Source organism: Aphanomyces invadans (assembly GCF_000520115.1).
Source record: "Aphanomyces invadans strain NJM9701 unplaced genomic scaffold supercont1.49, whole genome shotgun sequence".
NCBI classification, from domain to species: Eukaryota; Oomycota; class Saprolegniomycetes; order Saprolegniales; family Verrucalvaceae; genus Aphanomyces; species Aphanomyces invadans.
The window spans coordinates 88,356-105,638 of NW_008580194.1; the positions used below are offsets into that span (position 1 = coordinate 88,356).

The window sequence follows — 17,283 nt, forward strand, 5'->3', positions numbered from 1 at the left end:
TGTTCGATGACACACGAATGCGCTACATCAACTGTATTGGCGACGTCGTACGACCTACTACTACTCGAGGAGGATCATGTCACCCCGCATGGACAACGTCTTCGGGACTCCCGTGGTCGACGACGTGGGGCTCACGGTGCGTTTGGAACACCCCGCCGTCGCAGCATCGCCAAATACCTTGAATTGCATCCACGACTCGGGGTCCGGATCATGCAACGATGGCGGGACTCTCGGCTGCCGCTTGATCTCGGTCGCGCTAATATCGTACCCGTTCGCGCCGTCGGCATCGTACACGACGGACGACGACGACTGGTCGTCCAATGTAATGTAGCTCAGGCGGTTGAGAAGATCGTCGTTGTCGCGGGCTTCGCTCGCCGAGTAGGGCTTGTGTGCAAGGACGAAAAACGCCGGCTCTGCGACCGTTGGGTTGGGCTGCGTCGCAACAGCCGGGGTTAAAGCACTCAACGTTGTGGCGTTCATGAGCTTATCCATCGAGTGCAGTTGCTCGGGCGATAACGAGTGAGACAAGTAGGATGCCGACGCCGTGTCGCCGTGCAGGGTCGCGCTGCTGTCGGACCGGTGCGAGTGGTCAAAGCTCTTGGTGATCGATGTTGTGCCATTCGATCGCATCGACGCGATGTTCTTGGCGTCATCAAAACTCATGTTGCGACTCGAGTTGCTCACGCTGTACTCGGACGAGCTGCGCTGGCACATCATGGCGCTGCCGCTGGACATGCTTGCCGCGTCAAAGCACCGGGTGCAGCTGCGCACGGCCGACACGTGGACGACGTGTCCTTGGTCCACGACCGGTCGGCCATCCAGCGGCAACGACTTGGAGCAGTCGTTGCACACCGAGTTCCCGCAGAGTCGGCAGTGGTGGCGCCGGCGAAACGTCCGAAATGTTTTTCGACACAGGATGCAGTGCTCGGTTTCTTTCCAGAGAGGCTTGGGGACAAGCTCGATCGTGCGAAGGTTGCGCGCGAGGTTGGCGACGCACATCGCCAGCCTGTGCATCCACTTGGAGCCGCGGACGTACCCGGTCTCGTTCTCGAGCGTGAGAACAAACGACACACGGCTGACGTCCGTGTCGTTGGTCTGCTCGACGTAGAACCCGCAGTTGCGCATGAAGTACCTCGTGCACCCCGTGAGCTTTTGGCGCAGAAGCGGAATCTCCCGCGCCATGTTGACCGATTCCCACACGAGGGACCCGGCAGCGACAACGCCGTCACTGTGGTCGCTCGTCGTGACAAGGCTGCCGGTCGCCGTCTGCTCGTACAGCTGCGCGTACGACGCAAACACGATGTCCCTTGTTTCCATCTTGTCTGTGTTCAAGGCCATCCAGTGCACCGAAATGGGCTGGTTCGTCACAAACGCGAGCGTCGCGCCCTTGTACGCGTACAAGTCAAAGAGGTTGTGCACCATCTCGTCAAAGTCGCCCGTGCTGCCCATGCGGAATCGGTCGAGGATGTCCTCCACCGACGCCCGCACCGTCGTTTCGCCTTTGACCATGAACTGGTTCTTCGGGTTCGTCCCTTCAAACACGCTCACGCCGCGCTTTTCCTTGACAAACGTGACGCGGCACGCACTTTTGTCGGTCGTGTGCATGCGCACGAGCTCCGTGCTGCGTTTCCGTGTGAGTTGGACCAGCGCGTCTTCGGTCTCGGGTTTCAACGTCTTGGGGCGCAGCGCCTGCATCTGGTCCCCAAAGACTTTGTCGGCCTGGTGGCTCCCGCTTTCAGGATATCCCATGTACATCATGTTGTCGACAACGGCAAGTCTCTCGCCAGCGAACGCCACGGAACAGTATTGGACGGAGCGACGCGGGGGTGGTCGGGACGCCCGAGCTACGCGATGCCGAGAGACAGAAATAACTCTCTAGGGCGCCTAAACGTGGCTGTTGCGACGTATCAAATGTCACAGGTTTTCTTCGGATTGCTCCATGCACCACCATGTGCGCATACGTCGGCTGCTGCATCGCGATGATTGTGCGCCTGGCATGAACCTTCGCGTCGAGTGCCCGTCGGTTCGTTGGAGAAGGGGCGAAACTCAAAACCCTCCGACGACGACCCTCGACACCGTTGAGAGCGACGTTGTCCCACTTCTTTTTCGCGGTAGGACTCGAGTGCTGGCGGTGGGTGCGGTTCGACGGCGCATCAGCCAGATCCGACAGAGGGTTTCAAAGGCTCACCGTCTGGAATCCATCTGTGCAAAGCTGTGGCTTGAGCCGCTGGAATGCGATTCGCCCGCACGACGCCGTAAAGCGCCGACGACACTGTCGGCAGAGGAAGGGATGGCGTGCTTTGGCGACAGCAGGTCTCATCATATAGCGGTGAAGTATGTGTTTTGACAGGTTTTTCCAGTCGCGGATATCGGAGGCACCACGTCGTCAGGCTGGACCGAAGTGCGCCTAACGTCCTTGGAAGAATGCGGCAAAGATGGACGGGCGGGGTCTGCGCGGCCACGTCGTACGTCGACGGAGGATGTGACAAGCGCCGCCTCCCGACGAAAACGTGTGGGTTACGTTGACGGTATGTCGCACCCACTGATGGGCGGTCGGAATTTGTGTCTGGCCTTCCATCATGCCACGCACTTCTTGATCCTGTTGCGGCGGTGGGTTTCACGACGGGCGGAGAGACTTCAAACGTGAGCATGGCGACTCAACGACGCCGCATATCGAGAAGGGAATGGGCATGGTGCATAAACTATTTGTGTTCTTCTTGCTGGCGAGGGCAGGACGCGCTCGAACGACGCTCACCCATCAGCGACGCGGTGAACCATATTGCAGCTGGTTTCGCAAGTTAGGTCGATGCATCGCTCATGATTGGCCAAATATGGGAATTTCGTGCTTTTGGATTGGATCCGACCCATTCTCGGCCATTGATTGGTCAAATATATGTATTCACGGCGTGGGGAGCTTCGACACATGATTGAGAGTTTCCAGAGGAGATGAGGCACGCCAGTCTGATGCAATGGCTTGGCTCCTCACGAGATGACCACACTCAGCGCGATTGCAAGCTGAGCACACACGACTCGCATGCGAGTTGTCTCATGGAGGGCGTACTTCGTGGCAAACGTGGCTCGCATGCGAGTTGTGTCATGGAGGGCGTACTTCGTGGCAAATGTGGTTGAGCTAGGTCTTGACAGGGTCTTCCACCATGCACGTTCCACACATGACGGCCAAACAGGCCAGAACGAAACCCATATCTGACACAGACATGTTACATGACACGGCGACACCGTGGCAAGCCTTCGCCAGCATACACTCGAATCGCCACGTCCATTGCCACAGACTCGATGCACCACCACGGGGGGCACACCTTGGGCCTCACAAAAAAAACTTCTATTTTTGGCCAATCAGTGACCTCCGCACACACCCCTTCCATTGATTTTTTTATACTACTCTGACGCGATAAAAATGAAACTATTTCTCCTGGTGACATGTCCTTCGCGAGTTACGGCGGCGGATCGCTGTGCGATGGTCGTCCTCGGGGCGTAGCTGCCGGGTCCATCTCTTCCGAGTCTGTCGATTCACGAGACATCGATCCCTTCTCTTCCAGACGGTCTTCCGGGAGGGTCTGGTGGTTGGACGGGGACCTGTTGGCGAGCTCGAGGAGCTCCATTCGTCGTGCTTGGATCCCACGGGACGACAGGATGGATGGAAATGAGTTGGTGGTGGACGGGACCTGGTGGACAAGCGGGGGCGGTCCCATGCGCCGAGCGGATCGAGGGGTTTCTCGCTTGTCTTGGTTCTCTCCTGGAACTCGTCGCACGCCGCGGCTCCCCACGAGGGGGAACGCTTGAAACGATGCGATGGCGTCGTCCCCCGGTGCACCCCTCAAGTTTTCCCAGCTGTCGCGCAGGTCTCGGCGGAACATGCGATCCTGGCGGTCTAACCTCGTCATGCCGGTGCCCCCCGATAGATCGGAGAATGCAGTCGACTTGACCGGCTGCGGCGTTCGGCACATTCGAGGGGTTGCACTGCTTAACCGAGGACTGTGGCCGATGAGAGAAATGTGCGCACTGCGGCGCATGGACGACGCGAGTTGCGATCCCGGCGAGTGGTGAGGCGACTTGTGGCGTTGCGGCTCGAGCATCGCGTGGTGGTGACGACTGTGCGACTGGCTGCCTTCGCTCGCAACAACGTGGCGGCGGCTCGTGCGCAAGCGACCGGGAGCGGTGCTCCACACCCCGACTTGCCCCCCCTCGTCGCGCATGGGTGGTGGCTGCGGACGGCTGAAGAAATCGTGGTTGGCAAGCATCGCGGCAGGTAGTCGCTGCATCGTACTGCCGACAAACGCGCACTTGGTGCAACTACGTACAGTCGTTTGGGGCAGGATGCGGCCGTCGGCCAGGATCGGGAATTCGACGTCCATCGAACACGAGCATGCCGAGCAGATCGCGTTGCCACAGAGGCGGCAGTGATGGCGCCGTCGAAACATGTTGAACGACTGGTCGCAGAGTCCACAGATAGCGTCCATTGCCCACTTGTGTTTGGGCACCAGTGAGTTCTTGTGATGGTTGCCCTGCCGTGCGAGGCGGGACAGGTTCAGCACACTCAACACGAGGCGCTGCATCCACTGCGTGACTGGGCGCGACGGCGACACGTCGTAGAACGGGCGCCGCGGCTGGCGATGGCGATGGTTTGACTCACTCTCGGTGCACGGGAGCACTTCGGACAGCGACATGACGAGCGTGATGCTTGTCAAGTCGGCGTGAGTTGGGGTTCGGACCTTTTCCACGTACACGCCGCTGTGATGAAAGGCGAGGCGGCGATGGCCCGGCGCTCCATGGCCTTGGACAAGCGCTAGCCGGCGGCGATCTATCGACGTCGAAGCCACAGCAATCGACAGACTAGACGAGTCCCAGATGTGGGTGCCGCACGTCACGAGAGGCGAGTTGCGGCGGGTGGGCACGAGGGGAATCCCACCGGGTACCTTTCGCCGACGGCTCGCGCTTTCATCATCGTCGTCGTCATCGTCGTCCGTGGTCGCGGGCTCATACATTTGACTGTACGAAGTAAAGACGACGTCGCGTCGAGACGAGGGTGTCGCTGCGTACATCGATGTCGATTTGTAGGACGACTCCATGGCACGGGACGGTTTGAGCGACATCCAATGCACCCCGACGCCGTCCAAGTCATCTGGAGTGGGTGGGTCCGTTTTGCAGGACTGGCCATTCTCACTGTCTTGCGTCGTGATGCTGGGATCGACGAGCAGAGATGAAAGACCAGTCGTGGTCGCTGTGTTGCTCGTCGGTCGAGTAGGAGGGGAATGAAGCGTCATTCCTTGATCAAAATATTGACCAAACACTTCGTGCATTGTCGCGGCAAACGCGCCGTCTCCATGCATCTGCAGTGCGGACAACACGTCAAACACGCTGCCTGGGACGGTCGTAGTGCCCTTGACGACGTAATAGCCGTCTTCATGAAATGCATCATAGACTTGCACCGTCGACTGCTTTTCGCCCAAGAAGGTAAAGGATAGAGACTGTGGGCTGTCGACGGACGCGGACCTGGGTAGCTCTGTTTTCCTGTTGCCGCGTTTGCGACTGCGACACCCGGATCCGACGCCCACCATCGACGAATGCTGCTGCAGGAACGCAAGACTCTGTCGTTGTGCCGCGGACGTCAGCGAATTCTCCAAGTCGGGCGCGAGCGGCGTCGACGACACGCGTTCCATGTGCTGGAGAAACTTGGCCATGTCGGCAGCGGCATGGGAAAATTTGTCCTTTTTCGATTTCGCGGGCTGGGCGGAATCCACGAGTTCGACAGCTTTGAGCTGCAAGCGCCGGAAAAAGTCCTATCGCGGAAGAGCATCACTACCGCGACCCTGACGGCGACCTACCATGCTCTCGTCGCAGCGCCACGGTGGAAGTACGTCGACGAGTTGCCGTCGACGACGCTGTAAAGGAGGCTCTCGGGAAGGCGGTATCCATAGAGACAGCCAGTCCCACATGTCTTCAACATTGCAAGTTGTTCACACGTGGTCCGACGTACGAAATTTAATCGAAACATTTATTCAAACGTGGTATTTGTATGAGGAAGGAATATTATTTGACCGCGCTTGTATTGCAACGTTGTGGACGTACACACACACACACCATGGGGCAATGTCCCAGCGGAACTATCCCGACTGCAACACTTGATCCTGTTGACAAGTGGTCCGGATAAAACGCAATACAAACATCAAGAACATGGACTCGCACCTTGGTCGTGATTGGTAGGGAATATCCCCAAGCAAAGCAAGGATATTTCCCTGTACCCAACCACCCACACTTGACGTTTACCTAACGGGGTCACCCTTCTAACGCCAATGACATCGTGCTACTACATGTCACTCCAATCGAACGACCGGCGGCCGCACCGAAAGGACTTGTCCATGCATCTGGCCAAGTGCATTCGCCTAGACGCGGGTACGGGTCGGACAACTCCGACTGGAGGCGGCGAACCAGATGCGACTGCGCGGTGCCTCTTCAGCATCTCAGACGTAGGGCGGGAAACGAGCATGGGTCTTTCCCAACACCGTCGTCCCTGATGCCTAGACAGGGGGGGCCAACTACCGTAAGATATGCACGCGTCTCAGCACGCACGCCCGTATCTGCCGTGACGTCAGGCAATTCCAGCGACTGTGGTGTTACGTCCGCGACGGTAGTGGATGGCGTTGATGAAGTTGTCCAGGACAGTAGGATGACTGCGCAGCGATCGAACGCCCAGGCGGCATGGGGCGTCCACCACCACTTGCCCCCTCGTCAAACGGGCAAGAGGCTTCCTTGAACTTTGCTGAACATTTGGTGACGTCTGAGTACACTGCCTGCTCGGGGGTTGCAGAGTTGGTTGTGCCTCTTCCTTGGTAGTGTAGTCCAAGCTGTGGTGCATTTCTTCTGATATAGCTCAAAATCGAAGGAATGATCCGTGCGAAAAGTACACACCCCACACGCTGGGTGACCACTCGAAAGGACATGGCGATGGAATTATCGTGTTGATGAGGCCAAATTTCAGGTGGTGCTGCCGCCCCAGCCGCTACTACATTACCTCTTTGCACATAGCGCGCCAGGATGATACAAGTGCTGAAGTGATTGGAATCCAAGTGGCTTGACAGGCAGCGTGGTAGGTATGTACACCTCTCCATGTGGGGCGCTCGAGTCGCCATGCCAGGCCATCCCTTTCAGCAACTGCACTTGGCCAACGACCAAAGTAAGGTGTGGCAAACAGTGTGTGTAAGACTTCAATACGTCCTCGTCATGGACAGTTTGTCGACTTTGGACGTGAATCCGAGGAGTTTTCGCGCTCGCTTGCCCAGTTTGGGCGGCGGACTCTTTCCACCCTTGCACAGTGTGAGCTTGGAAGTACGGGACGTCTACAATCGCGGGCGTGTGCATCACGCCATCGAGAACCGTATGGAGATATCCAAAGCCCTTTCACAGGGTTGTATGCCAGATCGTTGGTGAGGGCGGAGGATTGTAGGACGGCATGGACTTGTTGTCGTGGTTTCGATCTGCATTTTTTGAAATGGTCTTGCACCCCGTGCCATACCAGATATATCAAGGGCAATGCCGTTCGTTTTCTAGCACTGGTGAAGTGGTGCCAAAGCACGATGCTGGGTCCAACGCAAGCATCGTCACAAAAAGGACTGCCCCAGATCCAACATTGTGCGTCAATAGTACGTAGCAGAACTGTCCTAGTAAGAAATCGCCCTCGAAGTTAATATACTTTAAAAATCAGTCTAGTCATCCAGACTCACACCACCAAGAGGTTGGGCGTCCCTCGCGCACGTGTTCGCACAGAAATGGGGCTGCGTTCTTGATGGCTGTTTTACGCGGTGTGCACCTAGGTGCCATTGTCAAGTTCACATCTACAGACAACGACAGCGTGGTGGTTCGCCAATCCAAATTTAGCTCGTCCTCCAATAAAAAAGACGAAAAAACGATCAGTGACAATTGTTTTGTCCCATTGCACACTTGAAACGTTGGAGTCCAGTAAGGATGTTCAGTGAAATCCCGCAGCGTTTGCACTTTTTTTGAAATATAAACACTTTTCCAGGAGGACAACGGTACAAAGACAACACAAAAAAAATTGATTTTTGAATGCAACTGGATAAACGCATCAGTCAGTCGAGTGCACGTTGAATTAAATGGCCAAAGCTGGCGTTGGTGTGAACAGTTTGCTGCTCAGGGGTGACGAAAGGTAACATTCCGGTGTGGGCCCAACAGTTCCGAATCGTAGTTGACGAAACACAATTTTCCAATACATCCTTATCCAAACGCCCCCAAGAACTTTATATCGAGCTGTTTTTCACGGGGTATATATTTATACCAGGGTGCAAACGTTGCGGGATCACTGTAGCAAATCGTCCTGCTCAACCTGGCTTGAACGTGTTGTTGCGTACGTGTATCGTTCAATGGCTTTCCAAGCGTTCGCGACGATGCGGTTTTGCCGTCCACGTGTCAATTTTGTGAATTCTGTGGTCGCAGAGGATCATTCGAAACATGATTGGCTATAAAAGGAAGCGTACTTGGACGTGTTTCATCCAATCAGTTTCTTCTATGCACGCTCTTGTCGAAGGATCCATTGCAACGCTCGCCACAGCGTGTGCATATTCCGAAAAGTCCGACCCCTTACCTGGGTGACCCCCCACGGCGACCGCACTTGCGCAGGCTCCGCCCTGCCCGAGGTGAATCTGCTTCCCTAGTCGTATCTGTTGCGACCACTTTCGAAGTGCTGGACCCCTTGCTGAAGAGGCGGTGGGGGCGGACGTGCAACGTTTCGTCCGTTGCCATCATAATGTTCTCGACGTGAAATGCTGCATATTGTTGCACCTGCTCTACTCGCAAGTAGGCACAACACGCGATTGCCCGAGTGCGATGGCTGTGGTAGGTGCATCCAGCATGGTTTCCCTGTGCCGGAGAGGTTGCGGAAAGCGCGATATCACCCAGTCCCCCGCCGACACCGTTCAATTTTATTGCCATGCATCCTCGGTCTACCCGGTCGTGCGTATGTACGTTTAAAATGTGCAGGCGGAGGGGCTCGAACTTCAGCAATGTGTCGTGGCACTTCAAGACAGACGGCACCCTTTCCAGTAAACCTGAGTTCAGAGCCATATCTCTCGCCCACCCACCATCGGTTCAACATGGCTTCCCGTGGAATTGGCGGCGCCTCCAAGGGGCGCCACAACAGAGGGCGACCTGCCGAGCCAGCACGTCCAGTTGCAGTACAGGGGACGCGCAAAATTGTTGTTTTGCCGACGGGGCGCGACGCCACCTCACACGTCCAATCTAAAAATACCATGTTGACTCGCATGCGGGAGACCTGAAAAAGGCCATTTTATCCGGACGTTCGGATAATACCCCCAAGCGGGTGCGTGGAATTTTTGAAGTGGGTTTTCCACCACGACGCTCGGAAGCACACGTGGCTGGGCGAAAATATGTACAAACCTCAAGTTGATTGTTCGAGGTATCCCATTGGGTCTAGTGTCCAAGTGCAGAATTTTGTGGAAAAAATTGAAGTTTTTTTCACGACATGTTGACGATATCGATGGAACGGCCAAACGCGGCAGATGACAAGGCGGATGGACACCAGCACATGCTTTGCCCCATCGTCGTACGTGTTCCTCCTCATCGCAACGCACCTGATCCGTGTTCCTCGGCTTCTCGATGGAAGCGGTCCTGATGGAAGCGAGTACTTCTGGTTGCGTAGACTGGGGCAAAGGAGAACTCGGACAAGACCCCGCCGATGGCGTTCACCACGCAGATGTCGAGGGAGCACCAGCTGTGGAGCTTGCTGGACCTCAGTGACCAGGTCAAGGCCCGCGACACGCATGGCCAGAAACAGTTTGCCAAGGCTCTGCGGTCACTATCGCACCATCCCGTCGACGTGGTCGACGACATGTATCATGCAGCGGAACAAAAGGGTTTCCTTCTAGTACAGGCCAACACGACGCGGCTCGACACGTCGCTCGTGTACCAGCGCGAGCTGTACGGGATCAAGCTGTACGAGAAAATGTCGAACAGCGACTCCACGAGCGGTACACTGGTCGTGCAGGGCGTAAGCGCCGTCGCAGGCACGGTGCCGTCGATCCTCAACACGTTCAACATGCGCCACTCGAAAGCATTCACGTCAACCATGCAAACGCTTCTCCCATCGATCGTGTGCCAAGGAGCCACGGTCGCGTCCGACAACGACGCAACGCATGTGCATTGGATGTCTGTCGTGGGCCTGAACGACGACCACCGACTGAGTGACGTCTTGTTCATGTCCGCGTCGCAGCTGTACGAATCGTCCCCGGCAACGTGCGACGACCTGTCGCTGGTTGCAACGAAGGCCACCGACAACGTCGCGTACGGGACGCACATTTGGGAGTCAATCACGCTGTCGTCTCCAGCGCTGCAGCACTTGGCTCTCTTTGGCCCGGCCGACACAAAATGCGTTCGCTTGCATGTGGTCAATTCAGGTTTCTTCATCGAGCCCGGCGATGTTGACGACGTTTGCCGCGTTACGTTTTCGTTTTCATGTCATTTGACCGGCGCGGACACCGCACACCACCCAAGACTGCGGCAATGGATGGAAGGGGTGGTCGTGACGGGGCTGCAGCAGCTCGCCGCGACGTGCCGGTCCTCGCACCTGCAGCTCGTCCCTCGGCAAAAGTGGGCCGAATCCAATTCGTGTCACCTGTGCACGACATCGTTTCGGTTCAACGTGCTGAGGCGGCGCCACCATTGCCGTCTGTGCGGTCAGTCCATCTGTAGCGCCTGTTCGACCTTTGTCACGCTCGAGACGGTGGTCGACCCGTCGTTGGGGCATCGCAGCCTGTCGGCGAAACTGACCCAAGCGGACTCGGTGCGCAGCTGCTTGCTGTGTGCGTTTGCAGAAAAGTCGACCAAGGTGCCGCCCAAGACGCCGTCGTCTCCATCGTCTTCCTCGGGCACGCGAACGCCCGCCGTCTCGATCGCGTCAACCACCGGTTTGTCCTCGATGACCCAAGACGTTTCCTCCAAGGCGAGCAGAATGAGTACGACGAGCCAGCATTCGCAGCGCGTGCCGTCCGCTTCCAGAGCATCGCTGGCGCTGACGGCCACAACCACCGGGAGCAGTTTTCGGGATAGTTTTCCCACTCGGACGTCGTCAACGCACGATAGCTTCCCGTCGTCGCCGGTGCGTCATGGCAATTGGATGCGCGCGTCATTGGGTAAATTCGTGTTGGATCCGGCTGACATGGCTGCGAGAGCGGCTCTCGTCCATCGAAACGACCGTGCCAACGTGAACGAGCTGTCGACAGCAGTGCCGTCGGGTGTGCAGTCGTCCCCGACGATGCACTCGCACGATTCGAGCGTCGAATGGACTCGATCGAGTCTGTCGACGACTACTGGCAAGTCTCGGCATCGACGGCGATCGTTGCAAACCGCCATGCCCGATCATGACGCGGCAGAGGGTCGGAGACGTGCCGCCGTTGGAGACTCGTTGACCATGTCGTGTTATGGAGACGTGCGCATGTCGGAGCGGCACGCCCGCCGCGCGGCCATGCTTGAACGGTCCAATTCATATTTGGAAATGGCCATGCTCAAGGCGACGACGCCGACGCGGGGGTGGATGCCTTCCGAGAAGGTCAACCGACCGCCGGCCGACTCGCTTCTCTTGCAGGAGTTTGGCATCACCGAGTTAGTGTCGGGCCCATCACTCAAGGTACCATTCGACCCGCACCGCGACCAGGAACAGCGCGCGACTGCCGCTCCTGTGGCGTGATACAAGAGTTAACAAGCGCGCACTGGACCGTCCATCGGACGGCTCACGTGTGCGGCAAACATAGTGGACGTGTCGTTAAGTGGAATGTGCATTGCAACGTGGAATGGCATGGTCGTCGCTTGGGTGGCCGCGCTGCTGCGACGGGTGCGCACTCATAGCTTCGAGCACCTTGTTGATCTGTGGCGATGTTAGATCGAAACACTCTCGCCCGTTGGCCGCAGGCCGCCGAGCGAGTAGTCGTCTGCCCAGCACGTACCTGTTGAACGCTGTACGTCATGTCAAGACGGCGAATGGCGTCGTCGGCGCTCAAGTACCACGCCTTTCGCGCCCGGAGCAGAGCCGCGACGTCGACGTAGCTCATGCCGATATTGGCGCGGAGAACCACTTGACACTACGTCGAGTAAAAACGAGATGAACAGACCCGAGACGAGGGCAACTTACGTGGTCGAGCCATTCGTCGTCCGAGTCGAACGAGTCCCTACTCACGAGCGCGCCGACCTGGTCAGCCATGTTGCCCAGGTATTAATTGCAACCTTACCGGCAATGGCCGATCTCGCGCTCCACGGCGGCGAGCTCATGCTGCAAGAATGCCCACATCTACCAAAACGATTCACCCCGCGGCGGCCAGACGACGCCCCGTCGATGGCGATGCACACCTGCTCCAACGAGTACGCGTTGAACCAGTTGTGGTTGACCGAGAGGGTGTCGCGGTCGAGATTCTGGACTTGGTGATACCATCCACTCGGCACGAACAACGCTTCGCCGACGCCCTACACCGCACACGGATCCTTCCAGACAAACGCATGTCGTTGTGGTCGGCGGCCAAATGCCACAGCCGGACCGACATGTTGTACCTGCACGACGCGGACGTGGTGGGCAGTTGCGAGGTGAGGAAACTGCGTCGCGTCGAACTCGGTTGCGTTGGTGGCGGTGCATCGGCCGCTTCGATCCCACAGCTTCCACGTCTACCCCACGTCGATGAGTCTGTGCATGACAACAGGTCGTCGCACTTCGGTGGGTGGAAAGAGCAGCCATTCCTTTCTACCGCAAATATTGATGGACCAACTATACGACAGCAAGACGTCGTGGTGCAGCGGCGTCGTCGAGCCCGCGGGGCCTACTCAGCACCACGACAGGTGAACGATGGAGACACTGCCACGTCATCACAACCCGACAGCAATCGTACCCAAGTACACAAACCGATAGTCGTCGCGAGTCGGCGTGGTGGGCTGGTCCCACCACCTATGAACGAACGCACCAAGGTCAAGTCAGGGCAGCCAAGGAAGAACGTTCTGAACCAGTTGAGCCAGTCGTCCTGAAAGAAAATTGGAGTCCTACATGCGGGAATGAATTGGCAAGAGTAATGCCATGGAGTGCGATCGACGTACGTGTAGGCGGCGGTCTCTGGAAAATCCCGCGTAAAATGCCAATCTTTCATGTATTGCTGCTTTGCTTCAGCCTTGCCAGATTCCAAAAGCGCCAAATAGGCGTCTATAACACACATGACACCGCGGCAGGAAGCATGCAGAAGCTAGTGACCTAGGGTCATCGTGCCGCGGTCTTCGCCGCCGTAGCCTTCCGTCTTGCCGTACCCCACCACCTGCAGTAAGATGCAGCATGTTAGTCACTGGCGATAGATCAAAGCGGATCGGTGGCAGCGATACCGGAACAACTGCGTCGCCAAAGTGAGCCCTCAAGAACGCGACGTTGACGTCTCCATTGTCCCCTTGCCTCCATGTTTGATAGATAGGCCAGTCAGCTCCAATATTTGTGATGAGCACAGGACGGTTTGGACCCATGTACTGCTTGCAGAACTCGTCATAGGACAAGTCGGACGCGTCAACTCGCGGCACCGCCGCCGTGTCGGTCATGTTTGGTGGTTGAAATTGCGGGCGCGGATTCGTTCGATTTCAGACCAATTCATGACCATTTTAGCCAATCAAACAAGCTCATTTGAATCCCAGTGATTAATTCAATCCGTCAACCGCGATCTTGCGAAGGACGGACCAACAAAACAGGACAAGGAGCTCCACCATTTCACGGTCTTTTCCCCGTCCAACGGCGCCACGCGTCCCATTTGCTGCGCAGCCTCGCAGTGCTTGCATTTGGCGAAGGCAAAGAAGTCGCTCAGATACATCCATGCAGACCCTTACACTAAATAGATGTATTTTGAACCTTTAAGTAGTGTTGACGTGTCGATTCAAGATCGACAGAGAGCCAATCAGAACGCTGTGATTCTGCTCGCACATGACCAAAGACGAGACGAGGGCGCTCCGTAGTGTGTGCGAGCGTCGGGGGCCTTGAAAACGAACGATCTCGATCTCCGCACTGCGGGGCTCTAGTGCCAACCACACGATCTTGGCCCGAATGATTTCCGTCATTGTACTCTTCGGGTGGTCGATGGGGCGGCATTCGAAAATCGAACGACATTTCCAAGGGCCACGCGGTGTCCAAGTCCATTTCAAGATGCCACGTCGGTCGTTGGTGGTGGCGTTGCTATGGCTTGCCTGTGTGGATGCTGCACAGATAGCTATCATCAACCGCCATGCTGAAGCGCCTGTGCCCGTCTCACCGGTTGACCAACATGTCCCGTTGAGCCGCGGGTCGGAACGACCGCCGCCGCCGCGCGTCCCTGGTGGAAGCGGCAATACGTTGTTTGTTGGTCTGTCATCTTTCCGCGATGCCACTCGATGCGGCTACACAATCTTCACTGGGTTTCAGCGCGCCACATACCCGTCACGCGTGCAATTCGGAGTCGTCGATCAGCTGAACGACGGAGACGAGAGCTGTTTGGATGCTTACTGCGCGCTAGCTCGACAAACGTGGCCAGGTCACGAAGATTGTCGCTACAAGGACCAGATTAAGGTCGACACTCGACCCGCCAGTGAATCGCGGGGCCCCAGCGTCGCTCGGCACTATCAACAAGCGTTAGTCGGCGACGAAGTGTTTTGCCTCCAGTTGGATGCCCATAGCATCTTCACTCGCGACTGGGACTCGCGGCTTGTCCAAGAATGGAGCCGCGCCCAAAACGAAATGGCCGTTCTCACGACATACCTCCACGCGTACAGTGCTCAGTACGTCGACGCTGACGGCACGAACGTCGACCCAGGGCAATACCCCCACTTGTGCTCGACGCTTCGAGGAGCCAACGACTGCATCCGAAACGAGGGAGCGAGTATGCTACTCGGGGCAACGCTTCCGCAGTTGACAGCGCTATGGGGGGCCGGATTCAGCTTTAGCAAATGCCATGCCGAGAAGCGCGTGCGCATTGACCCGCATACCCTGTGGATGTTTGATGGGGAAGAGTTTTTGCGGGCGTCGCATTTGTGGACGCATGGCTATGACATGTACAGCCCCAGCATATCCGTCATCTACCACAACTACTCATCCGTGCCAGAGCGGTACGTGTGCAAGTGGCGCCCGTCCCCCGATCGGGGCACCGCTCGTTCTGTTCTCAACCGTGGTTCCTACATGTAGATTTCATGAAATTCCCGTGAACTTTATCACACGAGCTCATGAGAACATGCTCGGTGTTAATCGGTAAGACGTTGTCGTCCATAGCAATGACGAGAATGCGGGAGGCAGCCCCTTTCATGATGCAAAGGTAGCTATCGACAGGCCGTCGGCCTTCCTTACTCTGGGCCGCTTGATACGACGGACATGCAACTGTACGCCTATGGTCCCGTGCGCTCGTTTCAGGAGTACCTCGCCTTTGCCGGTATCGATTTGACTGCCGCCCACGATCCTGGCTCGTGCAAGCAACTACGCTGGCAGCCCTACAAAGATGCGACGTCAGTTGAGGCGCTGTTGCCTGGGTGGACCATGCACCCTCTCTTGGCCGCCAAGGCCGACACCAATGCCTCGGTGGACGTCGACGGTGCTCAACGTCGTGAGAACGATGCCGTGCCTGCAGAAGGACTGCCCGCCGTCGACATCCTCGGCATTCGCGACGGAAAAGTCCTGAGCGGGTCGCTCCTGCGCGTCCACACGTTGTCGAAAGGCGGCGTGCCATACCAAGTCCACGTAACAATTGCGATGGTCGCAATTCTCGTGGGACTCGTCGCGTTTGTCGTCAAAGCAAACCGCCGGGCGGTGCGGCGCCAACTCAAAAAGTTTGTGGTCAAGTAGCGCAGCCGGACCAGTTCCATGTCGGGGTTTGGTTTGCCATGGAGGCAGCACGTCATCGACACCCGTCATGTCGTTTGTACGAGCCCCATCCAACGTGGTGCCACGTAACGAATCTAATTGCAACGCGAGGAGCGAGAGTGATTTCGCATGCAAAGTCATGGCGACCATGGTGTCTGCAATGGGAGTGGTTGGCCTGCTGGCAAAAACGCCCTCCTGACGGGCAAGCGCCCAAATCGATCGTTAGAATGGCACGCACGTTGGCATCTGTGTTGTAGGATGAAGCCCGTACGATCTTACGATGGCGCAACGGCGGCGGCAGTGTTCTTGTCGACCGTCCCTGCGATGACGCTCTGCAGCGACGCCATATCTCGGACGAGTCGCGCCGCGCATTGCAGAATCGGCACCAAAAGCACAGCTCCCGTGCCTTCTCCAAGTCCCATGTTCATGTGCAGCGGCGCGCGAGTCCCCTGCCCGCCCAGCGCTTCGAGCAGGATCGAAGCACCCTTTTCCCGGCTCTGATGCGACAGGAATAAGGCATTCGACATGGTGTCCGGCTCCATACGCAGCGCACACAATGCCGCGGCGCCCGAAATGAATCCGTCCACGACGACGGGCGCGCGCCACTTTGCAGCTTCGAGCATGGCGCCGCACATGGCTGCGATCTCAAGCCCCCCCACCGCAGCCAAGATGCTCAAAACATTCCCTTCCTGGATGCGATCCGCATTCGTGGCTAGGGCTTGTTTCACCAACCGAACTTTTCGCTGAACACCTTCATCATCGAGGCCGGTGCCGCGGCCACATACGCCTTCCGCCGCGGCATTCGTGAGGGCGGCAACGAGTGCACTAGCTGCCGTCGTATTGCCAATGCCGAGCTCACCCACACACACGATGTTGCGGCCAATTTGTGCGACGTATTTCTTGGCTGTGTCGCGGCCGAGTTGGATGGCATCTTGGCACATCTCCAACGTCATAGCAGGACCCTGCGTCATGTCGTTGGTGCCGCGAGCAATGCGCAGGGAGCTTTCACGGTCGCTATCGATGCCAACATCAATGCACGCGACGGGAATTTGCAAGGCCGACGCCATCACCGCTACGGCAGATCGACCTTGATGCGTTGTCTTGTACATGAGCTCCGTCACTTCGCGGGGGTAGGCCGACGGTCCATCCGCGGGCCCTCGCTTCGTAATGCCATGGTCGGCGGCGAAGACGAGGCATGTTGGAGCATCCACGACCGGGGTCAACGTTTGCTGCAGTACACAGAGCTGGACCGCCAAATCTTGGACGTGACCCAGAGCACCTGGTGGTTGCGCCTTTCCATTCATGAGCTCTGTGACGGAGTCCTTGGTGATGATCGCATCCATTGCGCTCGCAGGAGTCGGCATTGCACTGGAGCCACACAACGCCAGGATGGAGCAGCCACG

At 57.4% G+C, this 17,283-nt stretch overlaps 6 protein-coding genes across 11 annotated transcripts; 2 read left to right on the forward strand and 4 right to left on the reverse strand.

Moving 5' to 3' along the window:
* Positions 1–1,881, reverse strand: H310_13278 (hypothetical protein). Its single transcript, XM_008880712.1, has one exon. It carries the CDS (start codon positions 1,756–1,758, stop codon positions 61–63), a length of 1,698 nt encoding a protein of 565 aa, XP_008878934.1. The 5' UTR covers positions 1,759–1,881; the 3' UTR covers positions 1–60.
* A 1,467-nt stretch (positions 1,882–3,348) lies between these two features.
* Positions 3,349–5,950, reverse strand: H310_13279 (hypothetical protein). The gene is made up of 2 exons (XM_008880713.1): positions 5,844–5,950; positions 3,349–5,798 (listed from the first exon to the last, which is right to left on the reverse strand). Exons 1-2 carry the CDS (start codon positions 5,844–5,846, stop codon positions 3,453–3,455), a joined length of 2,349 nt encoding a protein of 782 aa, XP_008878935.1. The 5' UTR covers positions 5,847–5,950; the 3' UTR covers positions 3,349–3,452.
* A 3,651-nt stretch (positions 5,951–9,601) lies between these two features.
* On the forward strand, positions 9,602–13,181 carry H310_13280 (hypothetical protein). The gene is made up of 2 exons (XM_008880714.1): positions 9,602–11,878; positions 11,927–13,181. Exon 1 carries the CDS (start codon positions 9,728–9,730, stop codon positions 11,732–11,734), a length of 2,007 nt encoding a protein of 668 aa, XP_008878936.1. The 5' UTR covers positions 9,602–9,727; the 3' UTR covers positions 11,735–11,878; positions 11,927–13,181.
* Positions 9,612–13,605, reverse strand: H310_13281 (hypothetical protein; the record flags this gene model as incomplete). Of its 6 annotated transcripts, XM_008880715.1 has the most annotated exons (12): positions 11,782–11,911; positions 11,991–12,125; positions 12,176–12,212; positions 12,273–12,331; positions 12,391–12,504; positions 12,589–12,699; positions 12,745–12,851; positions 12,921–12,976; positions 13,033–13,068; positions 13,123–13,225; positions 13,274–13,334; positions 13,399–13,605. In XM_008880715.1, the coding sequence occupies 12 exons, from the start codon at positions 13,603–13,605 to the stop codon at positions 11,810–11,812; spliced, it is 1,128 nt and encodes a 375-aa protein (XP_008878937.1). In that variant the 3' UTR covers positions 11,782–11,809. The 6 variants fall into 6 exon arrangements, with proteins under 6 accessions (XP_008878938.1, XP_008878941.1, XP_008878942.1 ...); XM_008880716.1 differs by having other exon boundaries at positions 9,612–11,911; positions 12,273–12,504; positions 13,033–13,225; XM_008880719.1 differs by having other exon boundaries at positions 9,612–11,911; positions 11,991–12,504.
* Positions 13,606–13,969: 364 nt separating this feature from the next.
* H310_13282 (hypothetical protein) lies at positions 13,970–17,255 on the forward strand. The gene is made up of 3 exons (XM_008880721.1): positions 13,970–15,135; positions 15,212–15,274; positions 15,343–17,255. Exons 1-3 carry the CDS (start codon positions 14,102–14,104, stop codon positions 15,860–15,862), a joined length of 1,617 nt encoding a protein of 538 aa, XP_008878943.1. The 5' UTR covers positions 13,970–14,101; the 3' UTR covers positions 15,863–17,255.
* Positions 15,600–17,283, reverse strand: H310_13283 (nicotinate-nucleotide-dimethylbenzimidazole phosphoribosyltransferase). The gene has a single exon (XM_008880722.1). It carries the CDS (start codon positions 17,242–17,244, stop codon positions 16,156–16,158), a length of 1,089 nt encoding a protein of 362 aa, XP_008878944.1. The 5' UTR covers positions 17,245–17,283; the 3' UTR covers positions 15,600–16,155.

What these genes read in the sequence shown, in the direction of transcription:
- H310_13278 (XM_008880712.1), bottom strand. Translation starts at nt 1,758, where the DNA reads ATGATGTACATGGGATATCCTGAAAGCGGGAGCCACCAGGCCGACAAA.
- H310_13280 (XM_008880714.1), top strand. Translation starts at nt 9,728, where the DNA reads ATGGCGTTCACCACGCAGATGTCGAGGGAGCACCAGCTGTGGAGCTTG.
- H310_13282 (XM_008880721.1), top strand. Translation starts at nt 14,102, where the DNA reads ATGATTTCCGTCATTGTACTCTTCGGGTGGTCGATGGGGCGGCATTCG. An exon ending in TACTCATCCGTGCCAGAGCG is followed by an intron (nt 15,136 to 15,211) that starts GTACGTGTGCAA and finishes TCCTACATGTAG; the next exon opens with ATTTCATGAAATTCCCGTGA. An exon ending in AACATGCTCGGTGTTAATCG is followed by an intron (nt 15,275 to 15,342) that starts GTAAGACGTTGT and finishes ATGCAAAGGTAG; the next exon opens with CTATCGACAGGCCGTCGGCC.
- H310_13283 (XM_008880722.1), bottom strand. Translation starts at nt 17,244, where the DNA reads ATGCCGACTCCTGCGAGCGCAATGGATGCGATCATCACCAAGGACTCC.